General features: G+C 40.0%; 1 protein-coding gene across 1 annotated transcript in view; it reads left to right on the top strand.

Moving 5' to 3' along the window:
* Nup37 (nucleoporin 37) overlaps nt 1-14,843 on the top strand; it is a 30,804-nt gene continuing 15,961 nt past the window's right edge. The window contains exons 1-4 of the mRNA XM_051139640.1: nt 1-212; nt 6,065-6,189; nt 11,496-11,568; nt 13,770-13,864. Coding sequence (XP_050995597.1) covers nt 57-212; nt 6,065-6,189; nt 11,496-11,568; nt 13,770-13,864 — 449 coding nt within the window. The 5' untranslated portion in view covers nt 1-56. The remainder of the gene's footprint in view (nt 213-6,064; nt 6,190-11,495; nt 11,569-13,769; nt 13,865-14,843) is intronic.

Genomic DNA, 14,843 nt, shown 5'->3' on the forward strand with positions numbered 1-14,843 from the left:
TACTTCCCGTAGGAGGCTGTTTGGTTCTTACAACTGCTCAAGTCTTGAGGTACATAATGAAGCAAGATGCTGCAAGAAATGCTGCCTACACTGTGGATTGTGAAGACTACGTACATGTGGTAGAATTTAATCCCTTCGAGAGCGGAGATTCGGGAAACCTGATTGCCTATGGCGGCAGTAATTACGTGGTTATCGGCATGTGTACATTTCAGGTTAGTCTACAAACTGTAGGGAATCCCAGTGAAGATAGTTTTATCAGTAACAACGTTCATATAAGCCAAAGCTGAGCTGTTAAAAATAGGTTGAGTTTGAATACAAGAAAAATAATAATAATTTGAAGGTCCACAGCAAAACTCATCCCCAATAGTAACGATTGAGACTTGTATTATGGGGAGGAGGGGCGCGTATAACGCTCTTCTTTCACCCAGTGCTCAGTAGTGGAATATTCTGAGAACAACTGCTATAATTGAACACGATCTTGCACATATTCACATGTATTAGCAAGTGCAATTAGACGCAGTCCAGTTCAAATGTCCCTCTATTATGCTATGTCGTAGGAAGCAAGATCATAGTGAGAGTCTAAAAAACTATTTTCGAGAGAATTTCTAGCTTTCATAATATTCATCTTTCCTATTAATTTGCCTTCACACTTTCTGTATCTGCAACTGGTATTTATTTATTTATTTATTTATTATGTATGCAATGCTCTGCCTGCATGTGTGCCTGCACACCCGAAGAGGGCACCAAATCTCATTACAAGTGGTTATAAGCCACCATGTAGTTGCTGGGAATTGAACTCAGGACCCTTGGAAGAGCAGCCAATGCTCTTAATCTCTGAGCCATCTCTCCAGCCCCTGCAGCAGGTGTTTAGATAACCAAGTATAGGGTCACATTTACAGCAGGCAGTAGTTCATCTTAGCCCTCTATCTGGAGCCAAAGTACCTAGAAACTTACTTTCGCATGGCTGTACTTAATGAGCATCAGCCCCTCATTAGATATATATATATATATATATAACCTGTCTTCTCAAAAAGTGAGGGATATGGTGTTCAGTGCGCGTTGTGAGGTGTAGTGTGTTAGTGTGTATCAAGTTCTCGGAGGACATGTGGCACATTTTAACCCACATGTGTATTTTAATGTGGTTGATATGAGCAGTAGTGACAGTCACAACCTCATACTTAGTCCTCAAAGACAAATTGTTTCCAATAGACGTCATATCGTACCATGTTATCTCACGGGAAACCTAGGTTATAATGCATAAGAGACACTCGGCAGTGAAGATTCAACTCCCTGGGATTTTCGGCAATTCTTTGTGTACCAAAATAATATTTACAGGACTATGTTTCTATGACCCTCGACCTAAGCTCAGCTGGACTGTCCGAATCATAAGTCATATGAATTAGGCAAATAACATAGCATCGTTTTAAGAATGACTTACTTTCTCTAACACGGGCCACCTACATGCAGAAAGTAAGCAACCCACATGGTGGGGCCGAATTTCCTTCGTTATTGCCGTTGCTTACTAAATCAATAGGTATGGACACAGAATTGCATTTTTCGAATAGTGATAAATATACCTCTAGTTCAAGTTCAGTTAGGAAAAACTAGAAGAAATCAAGACAGGAGAAAAATTAGCAAAAGGAAAGAGAGGAAAATAGGCAACAAGAAGAGAAAGGAAAATGACAAAATGAGAAAAAACTATTTGTATTATTCAAAAGACTTGTCTTTATTGATCCTCAGATCTAGGAGAGTGACAAAGTAGGTCTCATTTGCAAATTATCTAAGGGGAAAAAAAAATAGGCTTTTTTCTTTTATTAGCATATAGAGAGCACAAATCATATTCAGGTCTCAACATTAGAGGTAGTTAATACAACTGTCGCCTTCCTCTTAGAGTTTCCACTCTGCTTCAGAGATGTTTGGCATGACTAAGGATTACATGAGAACAAGGCTCAGACCACACTCTAACCCTGTTCTTCAGTCAGACCATTTCTTGTGTTTCTGTTCAAATGAAGTCAGTAATTCAAATATTCTGAAAAATGTGGTTTCATTAGTTTGCCCTTGGAGATCCAGAACAAATGACTGTTCTCTCTGTCCTATTTAGATGCTGCTTAACATCCGCATTCTTTCATCCTAGAACTTTCAAGCTTCATGTCACCCAATTTCATACCTTGTAAGGAAAAAGATGTAAATCAAACTGATTGTCCCATACCTATCGGGAAAAACAAAAAAACAAAAAAAACAGGCTTCATTGTAAGATCATGAGGGAGCACTGAGTGCAGAAAACTATGAGTTTGACCATAAGTTTGCAGAATCTCATGCTGTCCTTTTAACTATACAGAAATATGAGTGAAAGTGGTGAGCTTGTTGATTGCTACATGTTGTCAAGAAGCCATGAATACACTAAGGACTGGGAAATGGAGAAAGAAAGAGAGACAGAGTCTTTGCCCTGTCCCCAAAGAGATTCTTGAATCAGTACATAAAAGCTTCATTTATAAATGACCAAATGAGGAGAGAAGCTTCGAAGCTTACTTGCCCTTCAGTAAGAAAGAAGTTCTGGTTGGACTTGAATGACAACATTGATTTAGGCAAGCACATTATTTTTGTAGAGAAAATGAAACAGAAAGATACCTTAATCCTTCGATAACCAACTTCATTTAGCAGGAATTTATTGAGTGCTTTTTGTACGCCAAACTCTATGTTCAGATCCAAACATTGTTTAATACATTGGACCAAGTCAAGCAAGCAGAATTTTAATAAAGATGACTGTAAGTCTTAAGACAATAGACTTAGAACTGGAAAGGAAGAATTGTGACTCAGATTTTAGTCACCTGAAAAATTAACCCCAAGTCAACACAATGAGGACTGAACAGAGCTAACTCATACCACCCGGCTAGAGTATAATATAAGCCACAAATATAAGTTTAGCTGTTACAACAGTAACAGAAAGGCAGGGCCAGTGTCATGATTCCATGGGTAAAGGCCCTTCTTGCCTGGCCTCGTGCCCTGAGGTCAGTCCCTGACACCCACACGATGGAAAAGTGAGCCAAGTCCTGAAAGTTGTCCTCTGGCTTCAGCATTTGTATTATAGCGCGCACGCGCACGCATACACACACACACACTAAAAATAATGTTGAATTAATTTAAGTGAATATTCTAACTAATACAACTAAAATACTTTATATATAATCAATGTAAAGGTTATTCTATAGTTTATATTAATAGATTTAATTGAGATTTTTGTGTATGTTTTATATCTTACAAAGTAAGTATACATACTGGCTGCATTTTAAATGCCTTAGGCTCTATGTGGCTAGAGGCTTATCAGACAGCAGAGTTCTCTATAAATTGATAATAAAGTTTTTTATAATCTTTATTTCTCAACATTATTTCTCATCACTGCTCTGATTTAAAGGAGATAGTGTATTTGGGAATAATTTTCAGAGCTATATGAAAAATGTTTAAAACTCAGGGAAGACTGATTAGACTAGCAAAGTTTGACTTGTCACCTCCACTTGTTTCCAGTAACTGGTGCTAAATCCACTGTGAACAGTGCTGTGACAAGGCTTGCCATCCAGAGATGGAACTGGGGCATTGAGTAGATTTTACATGGAAACACTCCGACTTAACGTTAAGAACTCTAATAGCCCCCCCCACACCCCCGTACTACTGAATCCACGTATCCCAAATGCAGCTACTTCTTTCTCATTGGAAGTGTTCATTTTTTTAAAAAATATTTTTCATGTTTAAATAAAAATGAAAGCACTAAATAAGAGAGTTGCATTAGATAAGCCAGCCTTGACCAAGTGAAGTTCTGTATGTGCTCCTACATGGGTGAGGTAGGAAGGCCTACCACTTTCAGATGTATGTGCTCCTACATGGGTGAGGTAGAAAGGCCTACCACTTTCAGATGTATGTGCTCCTACATGGGTGAGATAGAAAGGCCTACCACTTTCAGATGTATGTGCTCCTACATGGGTGAGGTAGAAAGGCCTACCACTTTCAGATGTATGTGCTCCTACATGGGTGAGGTAGGAAGGCCTACCACTTTCAGATGTATGTGCTCCTACATGGGTGAGGTAGGAAGGCCTACCACTTTCAGATGTATGTGCTCCTACATGGGTGAGGTAGAAAGGCCTACCACTTTCAGATGTATGTGCTCCTACATGGGTGAGATAGAAAGGCCTACCACTTTCAGATGTATGTGCTCCTACATGGGTGAGGTAGAAAGGCCTACCACTTTCAGATGTATGTGCTCCTACATGGGTGAGGTAGGAAGGCCTACCACTTTCAGATGTATGTGCTCCTACATGGGTGAGGTAGAAAGGCCTACCACTTTCAGAGCCTTAGAATAGCCCTTCCACCAACTTGGCTGTTCCTCAGCCTCAAATTGCTGGAACCTTGTATAATCATTTCTATTACAGTAAGTTTTCCAGAGTCTCTGAATTTCCTGCCTATACAATACTGCCTACACCCCAAACCGAACCAAAAATAGCGTCCATCTCTGTCTATACCACACACACACTACCCTTTTCATCGGCTGACTCAATAGCAAACTGTGATGCCAGGAGCAGGGCAAGGCTTCCTGTTACTACATAAAGCTTGGTCTGTGCAGTCCCTGTGATTTTGTTATCCCCATGACCACTCAGTAATTCCATATCTAATTTGAGTAACAAATACAGGTCCTGCTTTTCATCACTCTTGTTACAGTAGCAAAATAGTGTGTTTTTATATGAAAATTCATTTTTAGATCTGTCAAATATGGAAAAATAGATCTAAGTCAGACTGTCATTTCAGCATCATTAGAAGTCTAAACTTTATTTTAAACTGCTTAGTGGTTGCTGCCTTGGCATATCTGTTAGCTGGCAATATATGTAAATTATGAAGTAATAAATTTTGGCAGTTTTTTTTTTCACTAAGTATATTTATATTCTTGGATTAATGGAAAAATCCTTTTATTAAGTTGTAAGTTTACCTGAAATTTTAAGTTAAATTTAAATGTGTTTGAATTTTATAAAGACACATGTAGGATACCTATGAAATGACTTTGCTAGGATCTCAAAAGCTGTCTTGGAAAGAAAATCTATACATCTGCTGGGATTCAGCAAAAGTATATATGAGAGTGTACTGTGAAACGTATAAAAATAATATATACCTATTACTTGGTCTAACAATTAGGAGATTAACAATTAGAAGACTCCTGGTATCGTCCCTCACTGCCTGTCTTCTCACTCCCAGGACATAGGCTTGGAAACTTGTGTGGCTGGTTCCCTGTTCTTCCGAACGGTATCATCATTGTGCACAGTATTCTGAGCCACCCGACCCTTATCTTCACGGCTCATGGCCTCTAACGCAGTGGCTCGCAACTGCGGGTCAAGACCCATTTAGGGATCAAATGACCAGTTCACAGGAGTCACCTAAGACTACCAGAAAATATAGCTATTTATATTACATTTCATAGCATTGGCAAAATTACTGTTATGAAGTAGCAAGAAAAATAACTATGGTTTGGGTCACTACAGCATGAGGAGCTGTATTAAAGTGCCACACCATCAGGAAAGTTGAGAACCAGTGGTCTAATGGTAAATTACAATTTCTTGTGCCTAGAGAATACTTCGTGGAAATAACACTGATTTTGGAGGCGTGAATTGTCACTCAAAGGCTCTTCCATGTAGTTAAAACTTTCATATATGTTGTTTTCTTTCTATCAGCTGATAATCTATATGCAATAACTGATTTTGAAACCATCTCATTTTTTAATTGCTGTGCAGTGTATTTACTGTTGAAAATAAAATATCTCCTAGGTGAAGTGTAGCATTTCTTTTACCCCTCTCCCAGGGAGCTGGAGATCAAAATAAGAGCTTGTGTGTGGTAGACAGGTGCTCTAGAGCCACATCTCAGGCCCCCAGGATTCTTTTTCATCCCATGAACTAGTATAATCTCAATGTCTAATTTTCTTTTGCACTCTCCAAAAGCATATGCATGCCTTGTGATAAATTACTAAGGTGAACTTGAGTATTTTCGTGTTTGTCTTCATAACATTAAAACATTTACTGTATGCATTTAGGAGGAAGAAACAGACATTGAAGGAATTCAGTATAAAACACTACGAACATTTCACCATGGAGTCCGAGTTGATGGCATTGCCTGGAGCCCAGAGACCAAGCTTGATTCACTGCCTCCAGTAATCAAGTAAGTTTAAACATTTCAAGGCAGTGTTACTGTCTGTGTTACGTGATCCCAAGTGCTCCATGCCTATTTTCCATAACCTTCAATGGTTATATGTTTGCTTTTTTTTTTTTTTTTTTTTAATAATTCTGTGATCTCATCTTTGTAGTTTGGATTTGTGACTATGGCTGATGCCCTGGCCGTGTGTTTGGTCCAGGCTACAATCTCTTTACCTGAGTTTCATCAGGCTCATTCAAAGTCACCACAGACCCTGTACTCTTTACTTAAAGTACTATTTAAGAGCCTGCAAGATGCACAGTGGGTGAAAATACTTGCCACCACTCCTAACTTCCTGAGTTCAATTTCTAGAACCCATGTGATAGAAAGAAAGCTAAGCACCTCTAGCAAGTTGCCCTCTGACTTCCACACATCTGCCATTGTGTGGACACACAAACATGAAAACAGAGTGCTGCTTTGTTAAAAATAACATTTGTTTGAAACAGTAGTACAGCCTTTCTGATCCCAGATGTGAACCAAGGCTGTATTTGCATGCTTAGCATGCCGTAAATCTCTAGCCAGTGGGCTTCAGCTTTGATGAGAGCAGTTTGAAAAAAATGACAATTGCTTTTGAGAAAAATCAAGTCCTAATGCCTGCTGAGCAGCCCCAGTAGGTCATGTGAGGTGTGTTACAAGTCCCTGATCTTGTTCCTGCAAACGTCAGAGCTAAAAGATTTGTCTTCTGGAAAACAGTACTTAAGAAGTTTAAGTGCACTGATTGGGCTAATGTACCGTTTTAGTTAGGAGACAACTTTTATCTAAAGAAACTATCAGCGCTCTCAATGGTGTAGTTTGATGAGCTGGAGAGATGGCTCAAGAGTTGAGAACACAAACTGCTTTTGCAGAGAAGCCAAGTTCAATTCTTAGGGCTCATATCAGGTGGCTCACAACCCCTGTAAGTCCTCTCCTGGGGACCGGATGCCTCTGGCTTCCACACACCAACACACACGTGTACATGTAACTCAAAAATTGTTAAGGTATAGCTTTATGTATTTTTGTGCATTGTGTGTGTGTGTGCGTGCATGCGCAGCACGTGCACACACAGAGCCTGGTGGACACACTTGGATATCATCCTCAGTACAAGGGACCCTCCCACTTGCACCTCCCCAGCATGTGCTGCCGTGCCTGGTACGTTCACATGAGTTCTGGAAATTGAATTCAGCTCTTCACATGTGCATAGCAAGTGCTTTTTAACCAGCTGAGCAGCAACCCAGCTCCTCTTACAGTTTTATAACCTACATCCTTTTAATGCACAACTCTCCTGTATCCCCCAGGAGCTCTTCATGTTCCTTCCGGTTAATCCCTGAGCCCTAACCCTGCCACAGCAGCCATTAACTACAGTTCTGTGACCAGAACTTAGTTCTGCCTTCTGTGACTTCATCAGTGCCAGGCGTGAGGTCTTGAGCCTCAACTTTTACGTTCTACTGGGTGTTTTGGTTTGGTTTGGTTTTTGTTTTTTTAAACCTTTGAGTTTGTTTATTCTTTTCTGTAATGGATCCAAGAACAGTTTCCAGTTTTTAGCTATTATAACTACAGTTTCATGTGCATACCTTTATATAGCTTTAGTGGACGTATAGTTTAATTTTTCCTAGCAGTATAATTGCTGGGTCACAATAGATATATATTTAATATCCATGAAGTCTGGGGAGCTGGGGCAGTGATGGCCCAGCGAGTGGGAGTGCCGACTGCTCTTACAGATGGCCTGGGCTTAGTCCCTGCACCCACATGGTGGAACTCAAGATCCTCTACTCCTTCTGTACGCAGGGAAAACACACACATAAAATAAACATATTTGAAAAAAAAATGAGAAGAAAGAAAGTGCCAGATTCTGGGGCTGTGGGTGTGGCTCAGTTGTAGAATGTTTGCCTGACATTCGTGCGGCCCCATGCTTTGTCTCCAGCACTACAAACCATGGAGGGAGGGTCCAGTGTCTAAAGCATTTCTTTCATTTTGTTTTCCCATGAGTAATTAGGAGTTCACGTGCCTCTTCCTGTTCCCCAACATTTAGTGTATTTAATTTTAGCCATTATAGTTCACTTACGAGGTTTTCTGATCTCATTAAAATATGGCATCTCCTTTGTGACTAATAATTTTCAGCACTTTTATGATTTATTTTCTCTATGTCTTTGCCTACAAGGTTGCAGAAGGTTTTTCTTGTTTTGTTTTTTGTTTTGCTTCCTTTTCAGACAGTTAATGTAACACGCACTGGCCTGGATCTCTCAGAAATCTGCTTGCCTTTTTTTTCCCAAGTGCTAAAATTAAAGGCATGTGCCACCATGCCCAGGAGATTTTGGCTTTTTTTGAGACAGGGTTTCTCTGTGTAGCCTTGGCTGGCCTCGAACTCACAGAGATCCGCCTGCCTCTGGGCTGCCCAGCACATTTTTATCTAACTTAACTTTGAATAATGATACAGCCTCTCTTGTCAGCACACATGACTTAACAGCTGGTACACTTCTGTTTGCCTTTTATACTAGAAAGAAATGTTTACAGTATCTGTACCCAGACAACAGCAAGTAATAGAAAATCTTGTTCCCGAAGTTTTGGATTGAGTTCTGTGGTGCTTCTCAGTGTGTTCTATTGTATCAGATGCTAACTCAACTCACTCTTTGTTACTTGTTTTCTCATATTTCAGTAGATTTGCTGCAGTTTATCATTTTTGAGGGGTTTTGTTTGTTTCTTTCTTGTTCTTTAGTAAGCTGCCTCAAATCATTTTCAGAACTTATATATAATTTAAAGAATATTTTAGAGCAAGCTGATAGAATAAATATATTTTTCAAATAAATTATACATTTTGGGACTGTAGAGATGGTTCAGAGGTTAAGAGCACTGACTACTCCTCCCGACATCCTAAGCTCAATTCCCAGTAACCGCATGGTGGCTCATAGCCATCTATAACATGATCTGATGCTCCCTTCTGGCCTGCAGGTGTACATGCAGGCAGAGCACTGTATAAAAAATAATAAATAAATAAATCTTTTAAAAAATTCTACATTTTATTATATAGTACATTTTTAATGTGCAAAATTTAGAAGGATCAAGAATAGAAAAAGAAAAACCTACTTCTGTCTCAAAAACTTGTGTTATCACTCACAGGAGTATCCAGCCCACAGCCCAAGGGCTGCACATGACCCAGGATAGCTGTGAAGCTGCCCCAACATAAACTCGTAAACTTAAATAAGCCATTATGAGTCGGGAGAGGGACATGGCCTTAGTTAGGGTTCCTATTGCTGCAATGAAATGCCATGACCATAACGCAAGTTGGGGAGAAAAGGGTTTATTCAGTTATACCTGCATATTGCTGTTCATCACCAAAGCAAATCAGAACAGGTACTCAGACAGGACAGGGAGCCTGGAGGCAGAGCTGATGCAGAGGCCATGGACGGGTGCTGCTTACTAGCTTGCTTCCCACGGCTTACTCAGCCTGCTTTCCTACAGAACCCAGAAATGGCACCACTCACCATGGCTGGGCCCTCCCCCATTGACCACTAGTTGAGAAAATCCTTAACAGCTGAGCTCATGGAGGCATTTCCTCACCTGAGGCCTCTTCCTCTTCAATGGCTCCAGCTTGTGTCAAGTTGACACACAAATCAGCCAGTGCAGCAGGTGACTCAGTCATACAGTTCTTGAGAGGAACTTTGTAGATGACGACATTGTGTCACACTGCCGTATAAATACGTGTAGGATGTTACTGTTTGTGTGCATGCATGGCTTCAGTTTTACAGTGGATTGTGTCTTGTAACGTCTTGTGGTCCAAGTACAAAAGTTGACTCGGCACCTTCAGATGCTATATGTGCTCAGGATAACCGCGAGAGTGAAACACAGTAATTGCCAATACTGTTTTGACCTACCATTGCAAACAAGGGACGTTTAGTTATTTGTGATAAAGGAAGTAGTTATGCTTATTTGGTTATCTCAAGTACCTGATACCATCATGCATGTCTCCTTCAGATACGCCCAGGAATTTGGTTCAGTGATAATAAAAAATTCTATCACGTTGACAGTAAAGATTACATCAACATGAATATGTCACCTTCCAACTTTCACACGGAGTGCATAGAGTTACAATCTCACAGTCAACTTAGTAATCTGATCATGTCGTCACTTTTTGGCTGTACCTGTTTTAGTGGGCAACTATTTTAAAAATATAGAACACTAATTGTTATATTCAAGCCAGAATATCTAGAAAGCATCTCGAGAATACACTGAGAGTTGTCGCAATTCCATCCAACCAAGTACTGATGCAATGATTTCTCAAACACAGTGTCAGGTATTTCATTTGTGTTCTGTTGCCCTTTTACTCTCATAACGAAAAAAGAAAACCATGTTCCATTACTTAGATATGTGCATGTTCTTTATGAGGGAGTGACAGACTTGGACCAGCTTGGTGATTTTAAGACCCTGCACACAGGTGCTTCATACTTAGGATTATTGAGTAAAGACTTCTTGCTTATCTGTGACAGCAAATACCATAAAAGTGATACACATATTTTATTTGCTCATCAGCTTTTATTAATATTTATATATTTAATGTCTGTCTCAAACAGTTCTTCATCCAGTATAGCTAAAGGAAGCCAAAAGGTTAGATAGCCTAATCTATATATATTTGTGTATGATTATAGTCATATTTTCCATTTCTTGTAGAATACTCCATTTAGAATATTCTAAAATAAAGAGAAGTTTCTTTTTGACTGCATAGTGGCTCTGTATATGGCTACGGTACAACTTAGGATCTCTTGTTGTCAAGTTTACTGTGTTTAAAAGTTCTGGTTGTTAATGCAGTGTGGGGGGTTGTTTGTTTGTTTGTTTGCTCTCTTCCTGACCTGCTGCACTTGTGAACCTTGCTTGTTTTTCTTCCTTAGTAGTGAAGAGCAGATGGCTCATCTTATCTCAGTCTCAGGTTTTCTGCTCTCCTTAAAGGAAGACTTGTAAACCCCTAATGTAACCAAGATTCCAAGAAAGGTAGAGAATGCAGGAAATTCTGGGCCAACTTAATATGAAGTCCTGTGTTTATAGTTGAAGACACAAATCCACATGTACTAGCATTTTATGTGTTCCAGAATAAAACACTGAATTTATCTCCTACCTTCTTTAATGGCTGTAATATTTTCTAGTGTAAGCTGCAGTAACCACTACACCCGCCACCTCTAACCCCAAATGCATCATTCTGAGTTAGGACAAGGTTTAATGACTTAGATGCAAAGGTGGCATGGTGGGGCGGGGGGGGGGACTTCAGGTTACAAAGTCTAATACGGGGTCTGATTTTTTTTCTTTAGGTTTTGTACTTCAGCTGCTGATATGAAGATTAGATTATTTACTTCAGATCTTCAAGATAAAAATGAATATAAGGTATATTGACAAGTATAAATAAATCTTTATGTTGAAATATGTTCATTTTCTTTGCTTATTAAATTGTAGCTACCATGGTTTAAAATGGCCCTTTAATAACCTTTGGCATTCTTTAGAAGAACAAAAGCAGTAGAATGAATGTATTTTATAAAAGTGGATTTGTGACTTTGGTTGGCACAGTGGGAGCTGGGCCATCCAACAGTGGCCGTCTGCATGCTGAAGAGCCTGGGCAGGAACACTGTACTGTTCACTGTGAAGTGTCACACCTCAGACGTCCCAGTCTGCTCTTGAAGGCCTGGAAGTTGCTCAGTGAGATCACATGGGCACTCAGATGTCAGCAAAGAATAGGGACAGGAACAGCAGGCAGGAAATGATGGCAGGCTGACGAGCAGCACTGCTTCTTCCTGGGTCTGAGGCCAGCTATTCCAGCCACTTCAGTCCAGAGGCTTGCATCCTCCTTAACTAAAGGTCAGTCTCTCTAAAGTCTGCAGCTTAGGTTTCATTTACTGTTATACTCTAGTAAATAGATTGTTAGAAGCAGCCAGTTCGTAAATACGCTATCACTTACAGATGCTAGGAGCTGCATTAAGGGAGGAGTTTACAGGTGGGTATATTAAGAATGAAATGAAGCCAGACGGTGGTGGCGCACGCCTTTAATCCCAGCACTCGGGAGGCGGGAGGCAGAGGCAGGCTCGGTGTAAGTTCGAGGCCAGCCTGGTCTACAAAGTTAGTCCAGGACAGCCAAGGCTACACAGAGAAACCTTGTCTCAAAAAACCAAAAAAAAAAAAAAAAAAAAAAAGAATGAAATGTAACTTGAAGAGAACAACCACTGAGTACAGGATCTCCTAGGCAGGATTACAGAGTGGTGGTGGACAGACTATGAGCGTGATATATGCATTGAGAATTACAAAAATGAAAGATAATATGCTGTATTCTTACATTTTGCTGAGGGTTAGGTCCTAGGTTCTCACAATACACATAAGAAAGGTGAAGAAATCCAGGCAGTGGTGGCACACACCCTTAATCCTAGCACTCAGGAGGCAGAAGCAAGTGGATCTCTAAGTTCAAGGCCAGCCTGGTCTACACAGAGAAACCTTGTCGCAGAAAACCAAAAAAAAGGTGGAAGGGGAGAGTGAAGCAAGTGAACCTAAAAACTCATTATTGGCAGATTGATTAGGTTTTTTGTTGCCAGTATAATTTACAGTGTGCATACTCCTTAAACATATATTTGCTTTAGTTACACCTCAGTAAAGGTGGAGCATATTTTTTTGTTTTGGTTTTTCGATACAGGGTTTCCCTGTGTAGCCTTGGCTGTCCTGGACTCACTTTGTAGACCAGGCTGGCCTCGAACTCACAGCGATCCTCCTGCCTCTGCCTCCCGAGTGCTGGGATTAAAGGCGTGCGCCACCACCTCCTGGCAAAGGTGGAACATTTTTAAGCAGATTTTTAGAAAACTAGTTGCAGACCTCCTTAAGAAAATAGATTCAGGAGCCACACTCCCTGCATTTAAAACTCAGTTCTACCTGCAGGTACCCTGTACTCTTCCTAGTTGATAAAGTTAGGGTGTAGCTTCTGCCTCATAAGGTTTTGAGCAGTGGTTAAGCTAATTCATTAAAAAAAAAAAAAAAAAAAAAAAACTTAGAGAACAATATTTTATACATAGTAACATACATATATAATAGTAATTAGCTCTCGTGTTGAGTTGAAATTGACCATTGCAAGTTCCTATTATTCCATCATTGGCCAGAAGAATTCTGTGTTGATTGTGACTGTGGGTTTGTAATGTTCACCATTCACACTGAGCAAAGATTATAAACGGTGAAGGTGAACTTAACAATGCTTATTTGTTACATGGTTGTGAGTGTGCAAAGCAACAGGTACATAAGGAAAAGCCTAGAAGGACTCTATCTCAGATCCCCAAGATGTTATGTAATAAACGAGAAGGGAAATGATGTGAGGACAGTTGCTGTTTTACAAAGTGTGCTTTTCCAAGAAATGCATACTAGAAACGAAGGACTGAGCTAACCGCAGTGTGTTGAGCGACTGGCTTCTCTCCAAGACCGCCTTTATAGGAAAGTGCCTCTATAACTCAGACTTTTAAAATGACAGGTTTATTAAAATACTATAGGAAAAGTATATGCAAACATTAGCTAGGGACACTGTAGATTGTGCGTTCTTCTGTACTGATCTTCTCTTCCAGGTTTTGGAGGGTCATTCGGATTTCATTAATGATTTGGTGTTCCATCCCAAGGAAGGCCATGAAATTGCAAGTGTAAGTGATGATCACACCTGCAGGTATGTTGCTTGTGTTGCACTTTTTTAATGGTCATTTTATTTTAATAACCATTTTAAAAATTAAACTATAGCTTAGCTGGGCATGGTAGTGCACACCTTTAATCCCAGTACTCGGAGGCAAAGGCAGATGGATCTCTGTGAGTTCAAGGCCAGCTGCTATGAGTATAGCAGACAGCCATTAGTCATTTTATTGCCATGGTCTTTGGCAGTAGTAGTATTTGGTTTTCCCCTAGGTACATGGACTATCTTGTCTCAGGTTTGGGGGCTACCTGAGCAGTGTCAGGCATGGGTTCTTAGTTTAAGACTAATATATGAGGCATGTAATATACCGTCCACTTTCTCTCTAAAACATGGGATATCATAGATTTCATGTTCTAGCTAGGAATGGGTGAAGGGCAGGAGAAACATTTTTTCTTAAGAGATAAAAAATTATTTTAAATGTGTTATTTTTAGCTTTGTGTCTGTGTGACGGGGGAAGTAATGGATGTTAGTGCAGTACCTGCAGAGTCCAGGAGTTGGCAGTAGATCCCTGGAACCACCTGATATGCATACTGGGAACTGAATTCAGGTCCTCTGCAGGAACTCCCAACCTCTGGGCCATCTCTCTAGTCCCTCTTTTTTGTTGTTTAGTTTTTGTCTTTGTTTTTACAAGTATGACCCAATAACTGGTTAGGATACAAAGTGATGGCCTAAGATACTCACTGAGCCAGCATGATAGTCTTTCAAAAGAATGTTAAAGAGAGCAAGACTATCCCATTTCTTTGTGGAATGAGCAGAACATGCTAGCAAGTTCTTGGTGCAGTCTGTCTGTTTACATATGTTTATGGAGTTTCTCTCCTCCCTCTCCAGTTAGAACCATAAAATATATTAAATAAGTTAAAATAGCCTTTGAAGAAAGTAGCCAAGGAGAAACTGAAAGCCTTCTGAAGATTAGGCCAATACAACACTTCTTTAAGAATAATCAGCATTGAAGACCATA

The sequence above is a fragment of the Acomys russatus genome, chromosome 31, assembly GCF_903995435.1.
Source record: "Acomys russatus chromosome 31, mAcoRus1.1, whole genome shotgun sequence".
NCBI classification, from domain to species: Eukaryota; Metazoa; Chordata; class Mammalia; order Rodentia; family Muridae; genus Acomys; species Acomys russatus.